At 42.8% G+C, this 23140-nt stretch overlaps 1 protein-coding gene across 6 annotated transcripts in view; it reads left to right on the top strand.

The window, feature by feature from the left end:
- LOC138735815 (rho GTPase-activating protein 39-like) overlaps positions 1-23140 on the top strand; it is a 195361-nt gene that overhangs the window by 97969 nt on the left and 74252 nt on the right. The window contains exons 1-2 of one of the 6 annotated variants that reach the window (XM_069884292.1): positions 5833-5867; positions 12820-12868. The exons of 2 other annotated variants lie outside the window; for them this stretch is intronic. Coding sequence is in view for 1 of the 4 variants with exons in the window: in XM_069884289.1 (XP_069740390.1) it covers positions 5842-5867 (26 nt within the window). In the remaining 3 variants the exon portion in view is untranslated. Of the gene's footprint in view, positions 1-5767; positions 5868-5994; positions 6154-12819; positions 12869-23140 lie in introns of those variants that run through there. 3 more of the 6 variants (XM_069884291.1, XM_069884289.1, XM_069884293.1) reach the window with 3 other exon arrangements.

Below are 23140 nucleotides of genomic sequence, written 5' to 3'. Positions count from 1 at the left end.
CTTCCCCACTTCTTGTTGGTGGGTTTGGGAGCTTCTTCTGGGTTAATCGTATTGGCAGATACGGTGGCCTCTGTGCAGCAGTTCTGCAGGGAGCTGATGGGGAGGTGCCGATCAACTTGGCTGCTTTATCCTGGATGTCACAGAGCTGCTAATTTGTCAATGAAGCTAAATTTACACAGGTAAATGATTAGCATAATATAGACCCATTCTTTTTTCTTGGAGTATATTCCAGGAAGATCCTTTACTATCTTTATTCGAATATCTTTTCTCACTTCCATAAATTAATTCAAAACATTGGTTCTTGGTCTGGCAGCATTAACATTTTAAAAAAAAATTGTTCTTTTCTTTCAAATCTATAAGTGTTCTAACCAGTTCTTACTGTAGCCTTGTTCTGCCCCAGAGTTCCATGTGCTTGGGTGGTTGTGAAATACCTTTTTAATTTTACCATTTATTGCAATGGGTATCAAAGTAATTATCTTTTAATCAGTGAGTAAATTTTGCCAATTCAATATCAAATTCCTCATGGGAATGAAAACCTCCCATTAAAATCATAAACCCATCGTCTCAAGTTGCTCATAAGGGTGGCACGGTTAGCCTTGTAGCGGCGGCGTCCAGAGTTCGATTCTGCCCATGTCTGTAAGGAGTTCGGAACTTTTCCCTGTGTCTGCGTGGGTTTCCTCTGGGTGCTCTGGTTTCCTCCCACCTTTCAAAATGGGCCTTGTAGGTCAATTGGCAGCATGGGCTCATGGGCCGAAAGGGCCTGTTACTGTGCTGTGTGTCTAAATTTAAATCATCGGAGTTTTGACTGAATTTAAATGATTTATTATTTATGCAGTAGGACAAACATTTCTTGTTGAACTACAGAGAGATTTCCTGTTCAGCAGGGAATACTGGATTGTGCTTGACGTTTGAACTTTTATTTTGTGGTGATGCTTGGTTTTAGTGCAGAAAGGGTTAAAACAAATGCAGTCTGTTAGTTGTGCTCTTTCTCCTCTTAACTCCCCTTGGAGGCATGGGTAATGGATAACCAGTGTCATGAAATTTTAATGCTGGACGTTTCAAGCATTGATTTCTTGTCTCTGCACTAGTGTCCCTTTTGGTTAATAGAATTGCAAACTGCTGGATGGCCTGCTAGTCAAGTTACTTTCCTTTCCTTGTGTTTTCATCTGCCCCTGTCTCCAACACAATCACCAGACGTGGCTGAGATTTGTTCTGACTCATTTTTCTTCCTTTGTAAAGGATGATTTAAAAACAATCCCAGTCGTGACATTATAATGTGGCTTTTAGGAATGCACCCTGTTCACTCCTTTCTTCTGAGTTGTTTCTCCCACTTATGATCATGGTGTCCACCTTCAGATTTAAAACTGCACCATCTTTTCAGTTTGTCTTTTGTCAAGAAGTGGAATGCCAAATGGCTCTTTCTGGAGAATATGTTTGGGATGAAAATTCCTGAATCTCATGAAAGATTCAGTTGTGGCAATAGTTTGTTCAAATGTTCTTTTTTTTTGTCTTGTTGAAATGTAATGCAGCAAAACCCCTGGTATCTGGCACCTATGGGGGATTAATAGATGCTGGACAAGTAAATTTTCCGGTTGCTTGAGATTGTGTGTTGCATGATGGGCGTGCCAATTTTAAACTTTTGCCTACTTATTTTCTAATTTTTTTTGCTGGTTGCTTAAGGCTGACGGTTGCTTGAATTCTGGATAACAGAGGTTTTACTGTGCACATGATATACTTCAACTTTTGTGGCCTCTGCAGCTGCACAAGACTCCAATTCAAACAGCTGGCAAACTGTACTCCAGATCCTTAACTTTGGCATGGTTGGTGTAGCGGTTAGTGCAGTGCCTTTACAGCGCCAGAGATTGGGAATCCAGCCCTGTCTGTAAGGAGTTTCTATGTTCTCCCAGTGTCTGCGTGGGTTTTCTCCCCAGGGACTCCGTTTACTCCCATCGTTCAAAATGTACCAGGGGTGTAGCTTAATAGGGTGTAATTTGGGCGGCACAGATTCGAGGGATGAAGTGGCCTGCTGTATGTCTAAATCTTTTTTAAAAATTTAAATTTAAAAGTAAGATCCGATATGTGAAATTGAACATGTTTATTCTGTACTGGATAGTAATCTGGGGACCATTACATCAATTTTCCCAACAAGATGAGATGGATTGTAATAGGTTACCTATTCAAACACTAAATTCTGTTTTTAACCACCTTGCTGTGTTTACTTGAGCATCTGCTGTGCGTGATATTTACTCAACAGGTGGTTCTGACTTGATGCACTCCCAGCTGTGTCCCTCATGAGTGCAAAGATCTCTGGGAATGAAATAACTTGCCCCACACTCATAACGATATCAGAAATGCTCAGTGTTTTTTTTGACGTAGAAAAAGCAATTAATTCTCATTGATGCTTCAGTCAAAAACCTACCACTGATGAGAAGAATGGTAGTTTTATTGTTGTACGCGAGGGCCAGTCGTACTTCGGTGCTCGACTGAGTGCCTAGAGTTCGAATAACCCATCCCATCTTGGGAAATTGAAGTTCCATTATCCATTTAATTAAATCTGTAATTATTTTTTAAATAGCTGGCATCAGTATTGGTGACCTTAAATCAACCAGATTGTCAATCATTTTAATTGCCCACACTCTGAATGGCTTAGTAAGGTTCACTGGAAGCTATTAATAGGATATAAGTGCTGACTTTGCCCATGTGCTTCGAACAATTAAAGATTTGTACCCCCATTTGCAGTAAGTATAAATGCAACAAAGCCTACAATGTGATGGTGATTATTGAGTATATTTGCTTCAATATATGGGGGCATCAATACCCCCTGAGCACAATAGATAGTGGATGCAGCCAAGCACATTACAGGCAAAACCCTCCCCACTATGGAGAACATCTACGGGGAACGCTGCCGTTGGAGAGCAGCAGCAATCGTCATTGCCCCCCCCCCCCAGGCACATGCTCTGTTCTCACTACAACCATCAAGAAAGAGGTGTAGGTGCCCCAAGACTTGCACCACCAGGTTCAGGAACAGCTGCTCCATCTTCACCATCAGACTCCTCAACAACAAACTCAATCAGAGACACACCTGAGGACTCTAACTTGTGCACTTGTTTTTTTTTCCTACCTCTGTATTGTGCGGTCAGTTTGTTATGTACAGTTTTTTTTTACACTGTCAAGAAGTGATGATTCTGTCTGGCCCACAGGGAAAAGGAATCTCAGGGTTGTGTGTGATGTCATGTATGTACTGACAATAAATTTGAAATAAATAAAATAAATCGATGTATTTGGAGGAAAGCTACAAATTCAGAAATTATTTCGGATCCGATTTCAGATTTATTGTCAAGAGTACGTACATGACATTACCAACAACCCTGAGATTCTTTTTCATGTGATGCATTTGATTCACCTTGGCTTGTGAAATCTAGTATTGTAAAAGGATGAATCTTCATGAGGGCCTTCAGATTGTAGCACTGATGTGTTTCCACAGTTTAAGTGAACGGACTCTGGAGGTTTTGTATGCCAACTTTGGCTGTCAATTGCACACATCACCAAGCACAAAGGTGTGGTGACTTAAATTTTTACCATCTTCTGTTCACAATTTTGTATTAAATATTATCATCTGATTGTACAAGTACAACCTGACGAAACAGTGTTCTCCGGTCCTCGGTGCAAAAATGTGCAGGCATAACATCCATCCAGACAAATTATAACTCTGCATAGCATGTATACATTAATAAAAATAAATAAATATTGTTAAATAAATAATTGAGTCACTGAGTCATTCAGCAGTCCCACCGCCGTTGGGAAGAAGCTGTTCCTCAGCCTAATGGTTCTGGCCCTGATGCTCCTGTATCCCTTTCCCAAAGGGAGTAGTTGAAAGATGCTGTGTGTTTAGGGGGGGGGGGTGAGGGGGTCCTCAAAGATTTTGCACGCTCTCTTCAGACCTTGATCCCGGTAGATCAATTCGATGGAGGGGAGGGAGACCCTTGTCATATTGCAGCTGGAAAAGAATTTGTGTAGAATGTATCATGGGATTGGTTGTCTCAGCCTGGATTTTAAAACACTTTGGACATCACTGTTACGGTGTGTACCGAGGTCACTGATTTGCACTTATCAAATCTCTGCAAAGAAAAATGTGCTTTTGGATGATATTAAATGAATTTTGGCCTGCTCTCTCGAGATGACTACAAAACAATGCTATGGGACCTTATAAATGTGCCCAAGAGGACTACAAGATTCTGTATTTAGCATTCTTCTCCAGTGGTACAGCAGTTCTTCATCACTACATTGAGTTATCCCATGGGTAGGTCTTGGAAGTGGCAGTGTTTTGATTTAGCACCATTGTCAATGAATCCAAAGCCACTTAGGACCAGGCATCTGTGTATTTCAGTGCCAACATGTGATAAATTAGACCAAGTCTCGAGATATGCTCTCAGAGTTGTCTTCCTTGGGTTGAACCTTTTATCTTCATCCATCCCTCCAGAACCTCTCTTTAGAAAAGAGATGAGGAGGAATTTCTTTACCCAAAGACTGGTGAATCTGTGGAATTAGTTGCTGTGAAGGCCAAGTCATTGGATGTCTTTAAGTGGTGCGAGAAAGGCAAGCAAAATCATTGAGGACCCCTCTACCCTGAACACATCCTTTCAGTTATTCCCGTAGGGGAAGAGTTACAGGAATATGAGCCAGCGCCACCAGGCTGAGGAACAGCCTCTTCCTATGGGCAGTGAGAATGCTGAACAACCACGGGAACTGCTCTCATTCACCAGCTGAGACTCTCATATTCACGGACCGAGGACCGGAGAAGCTGTTTCATCAGGTTGCACTTGTACAATCAAATGACAATAAACTTGACTTGGAAGTTTTGATGAGGAGGTGGACTCGAGGGTTATGGGGAGAAGTCAAGAGAATGGGGTTAAAAAGGTTAATAAATCAGCCATGATGAAATGACAGGCAGACTTGATGGGTTGAATGGCCTTATCCCACTCTTATGTTTTATAGTTGGAATGTAATCCCCTTACCCATTACTGCAGAAACCCCCATGTCATATTGTCTGGTGTCTGCTCCAAACATCCCCAGTCAGCTCAGCCACTCCCCATCTTTCAGCCCCAAGTTTTGCAGCAATGCTTCCCCCATCCTTCAACACACAGCGGGTCCCTTGCTTCCCACACTCCACAGTGCTGTTTCCAAAAGCCTCGTCCCTTCATGCTTTAGCTCCACTCTTCTGATTTCCGCTTGTACATTGTAGCTGCATCACCAAACTCCAGCTGTGCGGAGGTAGCATCCCGTCAGGACAACCACGTAACCTCACTAACCCCGCTTTGCTTTCGACGATGTATGTAAAACCCTTCTGAAGGTTCCCTCTTCTCCCCATCTTCAATTTTGCTTTTCCATCTCCTCTGTGTAAAAGTCGTAGATGATCAATTATCACATGGGGCCTCTAGGTCGATGCAGTCACGAAGAAGGCTCGCCAGTGAGGAGATTTGATATGCCACCAAAGACTTACAAATTTCTACAGGTGTACTGTGGAGAGCATTCTGACTGGTTATATCACTTTCTGGTATAGAGGTGCCAGTGAATATTACAGGGAAAAAACTTGTTTTGTTAACTCGGCCTGTGACATCACGAGCAGGCACGGGTCTTCACTCCATCAAGGACATCTACATTAGGCGGTGTTTGGACAAAACGGCCTTTGTCCTCAAGGACCCCCACCACCCAGGCCATTCCCTCTTTATTCTGCTACCATCTGGTAAAAGGTACAGGAGCCTGAAGACGAGCGCCCAGTGGCACAAGGGCAGCTTCTTCCCCTCTGCCGTCCGACTTCTGAATGGACAATGAACCAAAGATATGATCATACGTTCTCCGATTTTCTTGTACTGTTTATTTAATTTTGAAATGTAATTTATAGCAATGTTGCAAAACAATGGATTTTGTGACATGTTCATGATGACAAACTCAGATTCTGAGTTTCAGTCTGTCTTGCTGTTGTGTAATCATTGGGAATTATGGAAATCATTTGAGAGGGTTGTGTTTGCTGTCAAGATTTTCATTGAAAATGCAGTGTTTTTGTGAGGTCCAGAAGGTTAGAGTCACGTGATCCAGGACGGGCTGACAAATTGTGTCCAAGATAGGCTTGTTCATAGAGAGCAGAGGATGGTGGTAAGGAGCTGCTTTCATCATTTGGTAGTCTGTGACTATGGGTGTATTGCAGGGCTGCTCCGTAACTTGCTGATTTCCTCTCGCTCTTTTGCGCATTGTACAAGCTCCCCAGCAGACACCATGTTTACCTGTGCATTGCACGGATTGGTGCTGAGACCCTTGATATTTATGTCTCCAAGTGACTTAGATGTGAATGGATGGGCTACGTTAAGTTTGTTTCCAGATGAAAGCAAAGTTGGTTTCCCATCCTTTTAGCAAACGGTGCAACACTTGTCGTTTGACTATTCTTGTTGCTTTTGAGCATTGACGTTAATTAGAAGATTATAATCATTCGATAGAACGAAGAAAAAGATGTTTCCCTGGTCCCACAAACGGGAACATAATTTATGTCACTATTCCACATTAATTTCAGACTTTACAATACAACCGTACAGCACAGAAACAGGCCACTTAGCCAGGGTCTCTGCTGATCATCGTCCCTGAGCAGTACCTTTGGTACTTTTTGCTCTCCGGTGTGGGGGGGGGGGAATAACACACAAACATTATTTTGCTGACCATATTCCCATATCCTTGTATTATTATCCTGTGTGTCAAACAGTTTTTTTTTTAGGGGGGGTGGTAGTTCCAACTCTTTGAGTTGCTCTGTGGACTATTTTATCTTTGTGTGAATTGTGTTGTGTTTTCCACTCCGATGCAGCTGAGGAATGAGCCATTTTCCCTTGTCTCCATGAAAATGCTTCAATAAAAACCACATCGAAAGTGTTGAATGTTTGCACAGTTGTTAAACATTACTTTTTGCAGTTAAAATGAAAAGGATATCGTGCTTCTGAACAAAAGCCGTCTGTGTAGATTCTGTGCATGCATACACATGTACCTTAACACAAGATATCAAATTCCAAAGTGTTGCTCAGAGGCCCAGAGTATAATTAAGCTATATCAGTATTCACGTGGTGAGGGCGAACTCATTTTCGTGTTTGCATGAAGCTTTCCTTTGAGTGCACTGTGTAGATTTTTATCTTCACTTGTTATTCTGCAATGATTAGATTAGGGAAAGGAGTTCAAGAGACTCTGTGGTAGGGAGGAAAGGAACTTGGAAAGTTTTACAGTGAATCACCATCTTGTATGGCCTTTTGATAACTTGGAGATACTCACTGGTGTTAAAGTCTGATTGACCCGCCTCCAATTTATTGACCGGAAAGAGGAGTAAAAGCAGCCCTGTTATCAAAAGCAAACTCTGCCTCCTTCCCACACCCACCAAAATGAAAGTCGGAGTAGTTCCAATCAGTGGTGCACCCAGTAGGTGTTTTTAATGGAGCAACAGCACCTTAAAGGTGGTTCAATGAAAAGAGAAAACATGGAACTTTTTTTATGGAGAAAGCCTATAAGGCAGATCCAGCATTACTTTTTTTTACTGAGCAGCGTCAGGACCAATGTTTTGGAGCTGAAGGAGGTGGGGTGAGTGGTGTAGTAGCACCGCCTGTCGCCGTGATGTCATCTATACATGCCAGCAAGGTACCCCCGTTGTTTTTTTAAAAGAAATAAGCACATAAAGTTGACAGTTACTCCCCCCTCTCACAAATAGAACCCTTGTTTGCAGGCCATGCTACACCACATTGAAGTTTATTATTCCCAGTCGCCAAGACGTGGGACACTCCAGGGTCCTGCCTGCATCGAAGCTATGCAAGCCTTGTGTTTATGACCTGCCGTTCCCGGTTGGAAGCTGGAGGCTCTGCAGGCAAAATGGCCATCTTCCTTAACCATAATCCCCCAATCAGTAGGAACCACTCTGTGTTTCCCTGGCGTTGGGAGAGCGGTTCCAGCTGTGTGGGGGATTATGGGTAAAGAAGACGGCCATTGCTCAATTGCAATGTGAATGTTTCAATTCAAAAATTGAAAATCGCGGACAGAATCCTTTGAATTCTAAAATACAACTTTTTTTGTCTTTTCAATTCTATGTTCTTGTCTCCATTGTACAGACTTAGATTAGGAATGAATTTAACAGTCTGCTCACTCACAAGATGACGTAATACTTAACCATGTGAAAATGAATTTTAAAAAATTGCTTTGCACAAGTATAGATGACTACTTGTGGTCATAAAAAGTCTTTTTGTAACATCAGGTTATGAAAATCAGCTGCTGGCATTCACACTCCGAAACAGTGGAATCATGAGTGTAGACAGTGGGAGAAGTGACAACCTGTCTCATTCACACGGTGCCGCTGAGATGCCGAGCCCTTCTCGATGAGAGACGAGGAGGCGCTCGTGGCCCAGCTCTCAGGCAGAGAGCAAGGGGGCAGCAGCGACATGATCAACACTGGAACTAAGGCTGAACTCATGGGCCGCGGGCTGCCGCTTTTAGCGGCGTTGCCTTCGTGGAGGTGGTGGAGCAACCTCGCTCCACCCCCCAACCACCCCAGGCGGATCGGAGACTGCCTCCTGAATCTGCCCTCAGAACTTCCATGAAGTTGTAAAGGGAGAGAATATCCGCCTTTACATTCGCTTTTTTTTTCAACTATAGAAAGCCCGAGTGTTCCTCTCCTCGGCAGGAGATGTGTTTAATTTGGATTCTGTGTGGCAAAACGTCATTGAAGTGAGTTAGGTGCTGGTTGCCTCTGCAGAGACTGGTGCCAGAAGGTGCAATTAGAAGGAGGCGTTGGCCATCTGTTAAAATTTGCCGAACACAGGTGCGTGAATGAGACTGGATTGCCTTGGTGAGGATATGCGAACCCCTTAGCAACATCACAGATGCCTCTGAGGTCTTGTTCATATCAAACAAGCAGCGAGTGTGGTGATGACTAAACATAGATAATTTGGAATGAATGTTATAATTATATTCATGAGTACAATGTACAGAATCAATGAAAGTCTTTATTTGGAAGGTGTTCGACTGATGTTCATTGTATGGTTTTGGAGGAAGTAATAATTGTACAATTATCTTAAGCTAACTTTGCTGCACCACAATGGTTTATTGTTGAGATATTCATTTCACAAGGAGATAAGAACTAGCAGCAGGAGTTGACCATCTGGCCTGTGGAGCCTGCTCTGCCTTTCAATAAGATCGCGGCTGATCTGGCTGTGAACTCAGCTGCACCCGAGACCATGACAGCACGGAAAACATGCCCTTTGGCCCTTCTAGTTTGTGCCGAACTATTTTTCGGCCCCACTTGCACCCAGCCCATAGCCCTCCAAACCCTTCCTGTCCATGTACCTGTTCACATTTTTCTTCAGTGTTTAAAATTGAATCCACATTCACCGCACTCTTTGTGAAGGAGGTTCCTCCTTAACTTTGCCCCTTTCACCCTTATGCTCTGGTTTGTACCTCACCTAAACACAGTGGAATAAGCCTACTTGCATTTACTGACTACTTATAATTTTGTAGACTGCTATCAAATCTCCCCTCATTCTTCTACACTCCAGGGAATAAAGTCCTAACCCGTTTAACCTTTCCCTGAAACTCAGTTCTTGCAGTCCTGGCAACATCGCAATAAATATACTCTGCATTCTTTCAATCTTACTGTTCCTGCTTTTCCACCGCAACTTTTAATTCCTCCCGCTGTGCAAGAGTCTATCGAACTGTGTCTAAAATACATTTAATGAGGCTGCCTCTACTGCTTCCTTGGGCAGAGAATGCCACAGATTCACCACTCTCTGCGAAAAGTTCCTCCTCGTCTCTGTTCAAAAACGACTGCCTTGACTCTTGCAGCTATGTCTCCACGTTCTACTCTCACTTACCAGTGTAATAAGATGTAACATGTCAAAGCCCAGGCAATTATCCATCTCTTTACCTATTTACCCTGTTATCCCATTTATTGCGATGAATTCTCATCACCGCATTGAGGAAGTGCTGCTGTGTTGGGTGGATTTAATTTTATTTCCCCCCTCCAACTTCTGAAATTTCCTTTGGGGGATTTTTCTCTCTCTGCTGTGATGATAACGAGTCTCAGGATTGCAAATAACGAGAAGTGCAAATGCTTTTCGATATATAACCTCTGCATGAAAAGTATTGGGAAACAAACCACTTGTGCTCAATTGCACTGATTTTGTTTTTCATCAAAACTAATCACAAATCACACCCAAGCGCTAGAAACTAGGCTGCAAATCGACTGACTTCATCATCAAAACACCATTTGGCTGACACCTGCATGGACCCATTGCAGCGCAGAAAAGTGGCCCTTTGGCCCTTCTAGTCTGTACCAGAATATTATTCTGCTTAGTCCCACTGATTCACATTCCTCCATACCCCCTCCCATTCATGGCCAAATTTTTAAAAAATGTTAAAATTGAGCCCACATTCACTACTTCCAGCCGACAGCTCATTCCATACTCTCTGCGTGAAGTTGTTCCCCCCCCTTATGTACCTTCTAAACTTTACCCCTTTCACCCTGAACTCATGGTTTCTGGTTCGTATTTCACCTAACATCAGTGGAAAAGGCCAACTTGCATTTACTCTAATGCCCATTATAATTTTGTATACCTTCGACAAATCACCCCTCATTCTTCTACATTCCAGGGAATAAAGTCCTCGCCTACTTAACCATTTTCTGTAACTCACCCTAGCTCAATTTTGGGAATAGTGACATTTTTATGTTATCATATCTACATTTTGCTCATACCTTGATGAATGGTTCAAGCCCGAAATGTTGGTTATCTATCTTTATCTTTGCTACACAAGGTACACCGTTGTCCCTGCTGAGTTTCTCCCGCATTGTGTTTTTACAATGTGACCAGTGGTTGCATTAGATAATTCTTGTGGAGCTTGTATTGAACCTGCTTCTCAGTTTCTGGTGTTAACATCTACAGTACATCTGGAGGAGCTGCTTCCCTCTTGGTCCAGAAATCTTTATGGTCTTGTCTGTCAAGTTTTAAAAATTGTGCAGCAGGTTCCCCTTTGCTAGAATATGGTCTTTAAAAGTAGTCCATCCACCTCCATTATCCGACTCACCGTGAGAGTCGGAGAGAGAACCTGATTCACCAGGTGTGTCTGCCCCAACGTGCCCGAGACTTGCGTCCTTCCCCCACCCCCCCCCCCCTTCCCCCCATGCCTCCAGGGTTCCATGAATAGGTTAATTTGAGAGTAAGGACATGAAATATAATCTCAATAACAAGGGACAGAAATGCAGACCGGGAAAATGAGAAAAAGCAGGTGAAAATCTGTGAATGTGGCAGGTTGAGAGGACAGATTATTTCAGGGTTGTTGAGAGGAAGTAAACTGAGATATCCACAATAGGCAAGTATGGAAAAGTAGGTCAACATCTTGCGACACCATTCAAATAAGAGTAGAAACCAGTTTGCTCTTCATCTGTATCTAACCTCGGAAAATTACCGGTAATTCATGACCCTTGATGTTTTTTGAGAGAAGTTTTCAAATGATATTACACCATTTTCGATTTTAAAGCAGTGCATCGCATCTGTCCCAAGGAAGTGGCTGTTTGGCTTTCCTGGCCCCTTGTTCTGACCCAGCGCATCAAAGCTGTCGAAATGCTTTGGTTCAGTCTTCCGGTACACGGAGATGTCGCTGCGAGAATGCTGCAGGCTGTAGCGTTCCAGGCTGCAGGAGTACATCCTGAGGAGCGCATGGAGGCTTACCCTTTCTGTAAATCCACCCTACCCAGGAGGCCACACCACATTTAAGTGGGGGAGGGGGTGGGGGAGTGCTCCATGGACTGAAATCATTAAAAAAAAATGTTAAGTAGGCGCTAGGAGAGAAGTACGGAAGAAACCAATGAAAAGACTGCTTCGCAGGGAGGGGGGGGCCCCATAAATTTTGAGCTGAGTCCTAAGGAGGCCATAGCCAAAAAAATGGTTGAGAATGGCTGGTCTAGAGTTCTCCTACTGGGCATTTAGAGGCCGAGGGGCTTCCCTTGAACAACACGAGTGATGACAAGGGGCCACACTGCTGCTCAATAGAGAACTAATATAACAATGTACATTGAGGGAAAAGGGTGGAAGTGACACTCAGAAGGTGAAGACTTTGAACAATTTTCTTCTTAGTAAATAATTTATTGTGGGGAGATAAGTTTATTTTTGAAAAAAATAATAGGAATTCCACATTGACAATTTAACCAGCTGGAAACTACGTTTAAATGAAGAAATCACAAATAATGCAAGAAAAGTGTCTGGTTTTATTTTTGACTTAGATTTTGTGATGAATGTTGGGAGTTGGTGAGCATATGGTGTGCAGTAAGTAATTACAGGGCCATGAAGGACAGGCTGTAAATGGGAGCTTGAGGACGGGAGGAGCTGAGTGCATGAGAAAAGCTTCTCATTAAAAAATCTAGATGCCATGTATGATTAAAAAGCTTGGAACTAACACCTTTTTCAAATTCAGTCTGTCTTTTTTTTCCCCACCGTCAATTTATATTCCACCAAAGCATTGATTCTTTGCTGCCTTGGTATGAAATGGAAACCCTTTTGTACATCGTCTGAGCTGCCAGACTTTGTGTAAGTTTGAGTTCTTGAACCTTGGCAGGCTACCGTAACCTTTGGCGTTATATATTCCCTGCAAGATATCAGTAATAGTTTTCAGTTTTATTTTTAATGGAGTAAGTTTTAAAAAAAAAATAGCTTTGACTAATCCAGCGACTGCATGGGGCTTCAATTCTTATTGATCAGCCATCTTCTGCACCTTTGACTTGCCATGCTAATAGCCTGATTTGCTGTCTTGCAGGCACTCTGATTGTCAATAAACTCAGCAGGTCTTGCAGCATCCATAGCAGGTAAAGATTTATTACTGACATTTTGGGCCTGAGCCCTTCAAGCTATTAGAATCAGAATTTATTGTCAAACAAAATTCATTGTTTCCAAAATAAATGGAAATAGTGCAAGAAAATGTCAAAGTAAGGCAGTGTCTGTGATTCATTGTTTATTCAGGTATCTAATGGAAGCGGGGGAAGAAGCTGTCCTTGTGCTCCTCTGCAGGCTCCTGTACCTTTTCCCTGGTAGCAGGGTAAAGAGGGCATCCCTGGGTTGTGGGGATCCTTGAGGATAGAGGCTGCCTTAAGACGGCGCCTCTTGTAGATCTCCTCGATGGAGTGAAGACTGGTGCCTGTGATTTCACAGGCCGAGTTAACAACCCTTTGGAGTTTTTTCCTGTCCTGAGCATTGGAACCTCCATATCAGGCAGTGATACAACCAGACCGAATGTTCTCCACAGAAGGAAGAAGGGCTCAGGCCCGAAATGTTCGTAATATATCTTGACCTCCTATGGATGCTGCGAGATGGTTGAGTTTCTCCAGCATTTCTGTGTTTTCATTGCTGTCTTTCCAACCGACACCACTGGGGAAACTTTCATTCAAGATTTTGTTACTGTTGAGCATCTTCTTTCAGGAAAGATGTAATGCACTGCCCACTGAAAGTTGGGATGTTCAGTGCACAGTTCCGTATCGCATTCATCTGCTCCGGAGCTCAGAAACTTCTGTTGCTGACGATGCTCGGGGTAATTGAGGCGTAGAAGGTTGACAGGACAATGGAGAGGGAGGAATAGACTGGATTCCTTGGTTAAAAATTAGGAAAAAGATGAGGCCTCTCTTTCTGTATTCAGCCTTGTCAAGGTACTAAGTGCATTGTTGCACAACTTAAACCGTAAAGCATTTAAATTACGGAATAGTTTTGTGTCTGAGACAATACATTAGATGTGCTGTCACGTGAATAGAAATGAAATTCACCTGTTGTGCATGTTAAATGCAAAACCGAATAAAGCATGAACATTGGCCATGTCAGTGAGTGTTTTTAAGGGAGAGATTGATAAGTTCTTGATTAGCCAGGTTGTGTGAAAAAAGCTGGAGAGAGGGGCTAAGTGGTAGATTGGATCAGCTCACAATGGAATGGTAGGATAGACTTAATGGGTTAAAGGGCCTATTTTTGCTCCTAGGTCATATGGTCTATTGAACTCTGGTCCTGAAATGGAATTGGCAACTGGAACTGAATTCGGGGCGGAGTTCAGCAACATTATGTTATGAGGATGGATTTGTAACCCGATGTTTTTTTTTCCCCTTCCAAATGAATGACCAGTGTGTCCAGCTTGGGACAGAAATGGAGCGAAGTTTCCTTGTCGGGGGAGAACATTTCATCCTTGGTGGGGTTTTCAGTCAGAATTGGTCACTGATATCAGACAGTTACATTTTGTTTGAGATCAGTGAAAGCATTGAATTTACTGTTGGATACAAGTCTAATTTTTACAGTTGGAATCTGAATGAAATTTTAATTTTGGCTTTGTTGCTTTTTTTAGTGTAATGAAAATTTTCTAGATTAAGATTTAATTAAAACTTTTAAGTTAAATTTCGACATTAAGCGCAGTAACAGGCCATTTTGGCCCATGAGTCAGTGGCGCCCAATTTTCACCTTACATCCCCAGTACGTTTAGAACAGTGAGAGGAAATCAGAGACCCCACCCCCCTCTGGAGAAAACCTAGACAGACATGGAGACAATGTACAAACTCCTTACAAACACCACGAGATTCGAACCCCGGTCCAGACCTGATTGCTGGTGCTATAAAGGTGTAGCCCTTTATTTAATTCCATAGCTGCTGTTTTGTATTAGAAATCAAAACTCCAACTTCATTGTTTGTGCAGAGAATTGTGTCCTCTTCCCATTGATTCATCAAGGTTTCATTATTTTAATATCTGTAGACAAGAACATCATTACACTGAAGCTGAACAGATGTCAGCAGATGTATATTATTTCCCATAAACGATGAAGCTACTAGTCTACAACTCTTCCTTACATATTGAAGCTATTCGATGATACGGTGCCACTATAAGTTTTTTTTAAATTGAATGGGAACATCACACAGATATAAATTGGAAATGTTCAATCAAATGGGTTGAACTGTAAGTGATCACTGTGCTTAATGGCAGGAAATTGCCTAGTGAACACACAGAAAATAAATAATTGAACCATGTGAATAGTGATTTATGGATTTGATCGAGATTCTGAACAACCAAAGCCTGGAAGCTAGATTTACATATAGAATTGACGATTTAACCAAATTGAATGGATGCCTGTTGAATTATTTGAGGGTCAGTGTTTACAGACTTGCATCCACGATAGATGCAGAAATTTTCAGTGAGTGTGAGCTCAGACATGGTTCAGAACTGACATGGTTCAGCCCCACTCCCCTGCCCTCTCGCCATAATGCAATCAACCTACCCTTTCAGCAGGCGGGATTTGGTGGGGTTGTCTTCCTTGTGAGAATAAGTAAACCTGAACAGGTTCATCAAAAGTCTGGTTCGAGGTGTGAGATGGAGGAGAAAAATATAGATTTGCTAACACGAGTTTAAAAGAAACTCTTTCATCGTTGTAACCAGAGGAAGGCACTTATTAAAAATGATGTTAACTGATCAAAAAGACTTGCATTTCAATGGCACACAGTCATTGTAGTGGCTAGTGCAACTCTTAGAGCGCCTGTAATCTGGGTTCGAATCCGGCGCTGTCTGTAAGGAGTTTGTGCGTTCTCCTTGTATCTGCGTGGGTTTTCCCCAGGAGTTCCTATTTCTCCCATCCTTCAAAATGTACCAGGGCTGTGAGTCAGTTGGGTGTGATTGTGCGGCACAGGCTCGTGGGTTGAAAGTGCCTGTTACCACGCTGTATGTCTACATTTTTTTTAAATGAAAAGAAAATTCTCAGACTGTTTTAGAACCGGCTACTGATTTAAACTGGAATCATAATTGTTTCCTCAAGCCCTCTGGGTTTTTTTTATTGTTACTTTCAACGACTCTTCCTGGGAGAAGACAGTCTCATGCCTGATCTACGCGATAAGGATCGGTTGAAAGAACGGCTTTGGCACGTGTGGATTATGTAGCAAAAGAATTGCTCAAACTAATAACTGCCCAAATCCAAATGATATCCCTGTGTTGAATGAGTATTGATGGAGCATTTCCTTCATTTGAAGGAGATGCTACATTTGCCAGCTAACGACTCATTCAGGTGGCCTTGTCAAGAAAGAAGATGGATTATCCTGGAATCTGAGCAACAGTTCCTCACTCATTTAAAACCTCCAAAAAAAAAGCATCTTTCTTCATGTTTGATGAATGTCACACTTTGCTGTCTTGCTCACCTACATAATATTGGCTGCTCTTGAGAAGCATTTTGGGACCTGCCAAGGACATGAAACTTGCTATTTAGATGAATGCAAGACAGGAAATTTATGAAACAGTTGTGAATTAGGGGGGGAATTCTCTCTTGTTTAGGCAAGGTCCAATCTAGTGCCTGTTTACAACAGCTATCAGGCTCTTGGACCTACCTTAACCCTCGACCAGGACCTCCAAAAGCTCTGTGTTTGTGCAAGATCACTTTTTTTCTTGCACTATCTGTAGCTGAATATTTATTCATCTTATCCTTTTATAATGATCATGTAGTGTTTGTGCTTCGCGAACGTGGAGAAGAACAGCATGCATGCCAAAGCCTTGGAAAATGAGACTAGTTTATTGCTCTGGCCGTCGTGCTTGTATGGGCCTTGGGTGCTGACGTCAGGGCCCCGCGTCATCGGACTGCCACCAGAGTTCCCCATCTTCCTGCCATGCGGAGGTCACCTGGGACGAGGGCCGGTGTCACCTCCAGGTCCGTGCGTTTGCTGCATTCATCAGCCATTTTGCGGGCCGGTCCATGTCTCTGTGTGCTGGCTGCTACAATCATTTCTTTCTTGTCTTGGAATATTGTGGTAATATAATGAATGCAATTTTAGTTGGTGTTTACAGCAAGTAAGAATTTTGGTGCATCTGTAGATTGTACTTGGGCTTGTGACAATAAACTCATTACCATAGAACTCCAGGTATCTGGCACCTATGAGGATTGATAGAAACCGGATAAGTGTATTTTCCGGTTGCTTGAGACTCCCTCTTACAATGACTAACTAATACACTTGCATTAAGAATAAACAGTTTAAATATCAAAAATACTATATTTGCATTGAACAAACCACTTATACAACTTTTAAAAGCATTTAACTTTATTTTCAGTCTTATTCTTTGAAAACATTTAATTTTTGCTGTATTGCAAATTCCCCTCTTTTTTTAAAGGGGGCACCCGAAAGATGTACAATAATATTATAGATATTTAACCACCACCACCCCCCCCACCCCCAATTTCACAGATAAACTCTCTAACCGTGGTGACTCTTACAAGGCAGGGATAAAATTTATTTAGCTCTTTTTTTTTGCTGCTTGCTTGAAGCAAGAGCTTTACTGTACTCGTTACTTGCTCTTCCCTGCTGTCATCAGAATATTGGTAAAATGATGTTAACCTTGCACTGTTTATAACTGAACAATATCTGTGTAACACTATACTCTGCCCTGTTTTTGTTTTATTTTGCACAACCTGTTGCCCTCCCGCATAGGTTGACTTGACTGGATAGTGCAGAGAGCAAAGCTTTTCCACCGTAACTCAGTACACACAACAATAAACAATCCAATTCAGTTTCCGTTGGTGGTGAGCAACTCTCTCTGACCTTTGTTTTTGCATAAGCAACATCTCGTGCAAATTTCCAAAACACATTTGAGAAAATTCCACTGGAAGGGGCAGCTGTGTTTTCCCATGTGCGTCAGCTCGGGTGTTTCAAACAGCATCCTTTGTAGTTATTTATCTGGTGATCAGGAGGTCATTGTCATCACTTGTCTACTCCTTTCATAGTCAAGATTTTAGTGGAAATTGTAATGATACAAGGAGACCAATACATATTTTGTGTTATTATTATTCCCCTTTTTCTAAACCACCCACTCTTCAGTAAATGTTTGTGCGTGTACGACTCCAGTTGTGTTGATCACTAGAGCTGAAGACAGGTGTTTATTTATATAAAAATTAAGTGAATCAGATACTACCTTTGAGTACACAGTAGACTGGGAGCAACAGCTGTTTAATGCTGACTGCAAAGCAAGGAGGCCCCGATGGCCATCCTGGTGGTCAGGTCAGGCGCGGCTCAGTAGCTGGCATTTGTGTCTCCATGTCAGAAGGTCGTGGGCGTAGACACGCCGCAGAACTTGAGAACAAAAATCTAAATGGGCAATCCAGTACGTTATGGGGAGAGCAAAATGGCAAATGCTGGAGGAAGTTGACTGGTCAGGCCGCATCTGCGGAAGGAAATGGGCAGTTGACATTTTGGATCAAAACGTGCTTCTGGACTTGTGGAGAAGGGCCTCGGCCCTAACTGTTGACTGTCCATTCCCTCCGTGGATGCTGCCTTGACCCACTGAGTTCCTGCAGTATTTTATTCTGGCCTCCAGCAGTTGCAGTCTCTTGTGTCTGGGAGAATTCTATACTTTCAGATAGGCCATTAAAGTAGAACCCTGCCTGCAGACTCTTAAATGTAAAGAATATTGGTCACGGGACTATCCTCCGTTCCTTGGCCAATATTCACCCTTCAACTTGCATCACCAAAAAAAAAAAATCTGCTCTGGTCATTATCACACTACTGTTTGTAGGAGGTTGCTGTGTGCTAATAGTTTAGACATACAGCATATTTACAGGCCTTTTCAGCCCTCAAGCCTGTGCCGCCATACAGCCATGGGGAGAATGTACAAGCTTTTATAGGCAACACTGGATTTGAACACTGGTCACTGGCACTATAATGTTGTTGCTAACTGTCTTATGGTCTTAGATACTCAGCAGATCAGGTAGCATCTGGAAAGGAAAATCGAGTTCATGTTTTAAATTGTTTCAAGCAAAGGGTCTTGGACGTGAAGTGTTACTTGCTGAACTGCTGAGTGTTCAAACCTTTTGCTGGTTTTGTTGAGGAAGTTTGTCCAGATGCGTTTCCCTTCGATTAGAAATACATAAGGTCTAAAGAGTCTAAAATTAACGGAGTTAAGCAGGAAAGTCTGCAGCTGCTGTGATTGTAGTTTACACAAAAGTGCTGGAGAAACAGCGCTCTTCATATCGCAAAGATAAAGATACATAACCAGTGTTTCGGACCTGAGCCCTTCATCAAGGTATGAGCAAAAAGCAGGCAGGTGAATGAATAAAAATTAACTCTGTGCGACTCCCATGGTTTTTTTTTCTAGACATCCAACACGGTAACCTAATTAACCTACAACCCCTGTATGAATTTAAAAGGTGGGAGAAAGCCAGAACACCCAGGGAAAGCGCACAAACACACGAGAATAATGGTCAAACTCCTGACAGACAGCACTGGATTCGAACCCGGGTTGCTGGACCCATTTTGTCTTCGGCCATCAGCATGGCTGTATTAACACCTGGATCTTGGCCTTAGAAGAGCTTAGAGGTACATAGCGGACATAAAAGCACCTGGGTGCTTATCCGCAGACATGTCAGTCAGGGTGGCCGTTCAGGTGAGCTGAGGAGGGACAGCTTCTCCCAGAGAGTAGTGAATTTACGGAACACTCTGCCCAAGGAAGGAGCAGAAGCTGCTTCATTAAACATATTTAAGATCGACACTTGAATAGTAAGGGTTACGGGGAAAAGGTAGGTGAGTTCACGGCCCGATTAACTGTGGCAGAGCAAGCTCGATGGGCCAGATATGTTCCTGCTTTTTACGGAAACTTTCATGTTTAAGCTCCTCAGAGGTGTATAATTAGTCACAATCTTCACTCTTTGTACAGCCCTGTAAATTTTACCCAATGTTGGGTATATCTCCAGTTTTTTATTATTGTTCAATCTGCATCAATCTATCAGGCGCATAATCCTCATTTCGTTCTGCTCTAGGCCCATCGTTTCTTTGGCAGTTGTCTTAAATCTGGTTCCTGGCTGCCAAAACCATCTTTCAAACACTGATCTCACTCTTAACTTAAGCCAGATTTGTGACACTCAGTACAGTGTGAAAAGTTCAGGGATGATTGTCCTGGATGAACTAACCATCTGTTAGTCAATCCAGCGGGGACCGGTGGCAGATGAATTTAGCAAATCTGATTATTTATTTATTTATTTATTTTGAAATATTGGAATTTATTTGACCCAAGCAGATTAACGTGATGACTCCTTAAACCCTGCACATGGTCTAATTTGCTTGCAGTGCCCTCCTGAATTAAAGGAAAGAACAACGTGAGTGGCTTTGAGCTACCTCACTCAAGGACGCTTCGCATGCCAACACGATCTGGTCCTCGGAGACGCAAGAGAATGCTGATGTTGGAATCTGGAGCATAAAACAGTTGATGAAGGATTCCGAGCTGGAATGTGGCCAGCTTTTCTTTCTTTGCAGATACTGCTGAGTGTTTCCAGCAGATTTTTTGTTTTGCAGCAAATCCTGTCCTAGCCTGGAATTCACAGATGAGCTTCAAAAATGGAGCTGGTGCTTCACTGAAATCTAATGTCATGCCCCTATGATCATCACCTGCAATATGAAATGTCAACAATTGAACATAGGTCTTCCAAGTTATTAATCCTTGAGTTTTACACAGTACTGAGTCTATTGCATCTGGTGCTCCCATGTGGCCTTCTCTACGTCGGAAAGGCTGGGTGCAGTCTTGGAGGTCACTTTGTTGAACACCTTTGCTCTGTCTGCAGCAAAAGCGTGGATCTCCCAGTGGCCACCCATTTCAGTTTAGTCTGCCCATGGTCCCATGCATGGCCAGACTGAGACCACCCTTAAATTGGAGGAACAGCACCTCGTCTTCTGTCTGGGCATCCGCCAACCGGATAGCATTTAGCGTCATCTGTTTTCTGTTAAAACCCTTCTACCTCCATCTTCTTCCCCCTGTCTTCTTTCCTCTAGTTCTGTCTCTCTCTCTCTCTCTCTCTCTCTCTCTCCTTTCACAGCCCCAAAATCAATTCTCGACTTTCCTCTTAATGTATCCAATTAACACCTTGTGCATTTTTATTTTTGTTATTTAAAGTGCACTGTTTGACAGCTGAGTTTCTCCAGTATTGTGTTTCTACTTCAACCACGGAGTCTGCAGACTTTAATGTTTCATTCTGGCCACTGCAAAATGCCTTTTTTCGGTCGGTCTGGACTTCTCTTGCTTCCATTCTTCTCCCCACCCCCCACCCCTTTTCTCCCCATTCTTTAATTCAGCTGCCTGCCTACTTTTTGTTTATAATGTGAAGAAACATCAGTAATACCTCCTTTACCTCCTGTGAGGCCAGCTGAGATCCTCCAGCATATCTGTGTGCTTTTACTACAATCTCGGAGTCTGCACACTTCTGTGTTTCACTCCAGAGTCTATTAAAGGCTGTCCCTGGGTTAAAAATGAGTTCTGTTACCGCGGTCTATCTATTTAAGTCAGACCAAGTACATATGTCCTTATTTTAGCATCAGTTACTCAGATGTTTACCTTAGTGTACAACTGTGTAGCTCAGTACAACAATAACACCATCTACAAATTTGCCGATGGTACCACGGTCGTGGATTGTATAAAGGAAGGGGATGAGACAGCATGCAGGATGGAGATTAAAAACTTGGCTTAATGGAGCACATGATGTCACCAAAACTAAGGAGCTGATTATTGACTTCAGGAAAGGAAAGCCAGAGATCATTGGGAGAATTAGAGGTGGAGGGGGTGAGCACATTTAGGTTCTTGGAGGCTCTTTCCTGGATCCAACCGATCAATAGCTTCATGAAGAAAGCACGTTGGCACCTCTACTTCCTCAGGAGTTTGCGGAGGTTTGGCATGACACCAGAAACCCTGGCAAATTTTTAGAGGCATGATGACCGACTGTATCACAGTCTGGTCGGGGAACACCAATATCCTAGAGTGTAAATTCCTGCAAAAGGTAGTGGACACAGCCCAGGATAGTACAGGCAAAACCCTTCCCACCATTGAGAACTTCTACAGGGAATGCTGCTGTCAGAGGGCAGAGGCGATCATCAAAGACCCACACTACCCAGTACATGCTCTGTTCTCGCTGCTGCCATCAGGAAAGAGGTATAGGTGCCACAAGGCTCGCACCACCAGGTTCAGGAACAGCTGCTACCCCTCTCCCATCAGACTCTTCAACGACCAATTCAATCAGGAACTAATTTAAGGCCTCTACTTGGGCACTTAATTAATTTTATTTTCTCTCCCTGTATTGTGCCATCAGTTTGCTTACATTTGTTATCTGTTTACAGTTCCTTTAATTGTTTACATGTTTACACTGTGTGCAATTTATTTTTTGCACTACCAATTCTTTCGCGCCCACAGGAAAAAGGAATCTCAGGGTTGTACATGATGTCATGTATGCACTCTGACAATAAAAATAAATCTGAAATATAGTATATATAGTCCAGGTACATAATTATTTATCTGAAAACCGAGGTTTTTTCCATGGATGTCATCTCCATTACCAAAGCTTGCGTTTGGCTCCGAACATGACCTACCTCCATCCAGCACCATGTCTCCGTGCTCCTACCAGTCAGACATGCCTCTGCGGCTCACGGACTTTGAAGACTGTGCAAATGTCAAAAAGACCTGCAGAGCCCCCCCATGGGTAACAGAGAGAAGCAGAAAAGGAAGCGCCGGCCTTTATCGATAGCGCAGAGTGTAGCTTTATTGCAGAAGCTTCATCGTGGTGTATCTGTGCGACGTCTCACTGAAGATGATGGTGTGGGAACTACCACCATAACGAAGCAGAAAGATAAGTTGTTGAAGTTTTACAGTGACAGTGATGACCAGAAACTAATGAAAAATCGGAAAACGTTGCATCGGGCAAAAAAAAAACAATTGCAGATCTTGTCCATGTGCTGATTGAGTGGGTTCAACAACAAAGAAGTGAACATGTGCCACTAACTGGTTTGGTTGTCATGAAACAAACTAGAAAATTCCTTGAAGAACTGAACCTTGTGAAGGTTGGCTGTAGAGAAATTTAAGAAGCGTCATGGTGTTAAATATCTGAAAATCTGTGGTGAAAATTTTTTTGCTGATTATGATGTGGCTGAACTTGTGAATTTGCTGAGATGGTTTATCTTTATCTCATTTCTTTTACCATTCCCCCTCCCCATCCAGTGCTGCCGCCACCCACACCCCCATCCAGTGCCCCCCTCGTCCAGAGATCCTTCTTTGTTTTGCATGAATCTGAAAGCAGCGCAATTTCTGCTGTACTATTCGATTATCCAAAAAAAATT

Source organism: Narcine bancroftii, chromosome 6, assembly GCF_036971445.1.
Source record: "Narcine bancroftii isolate sNarBan1 chromosome 6, sNarBan1.hap1, whole genome shotgun sequence".
Classification (NCBI taxonomy): domain Eukaryota; kingdom Metazoa; phylum Chordata; class Chondrichthyes; order Torpediniformes; family Narcinidae; genus Narcine; species Narcine bancroftii.
This window is presented reverse-complemented; position numbering and strand designations above follow the sequence as displayed.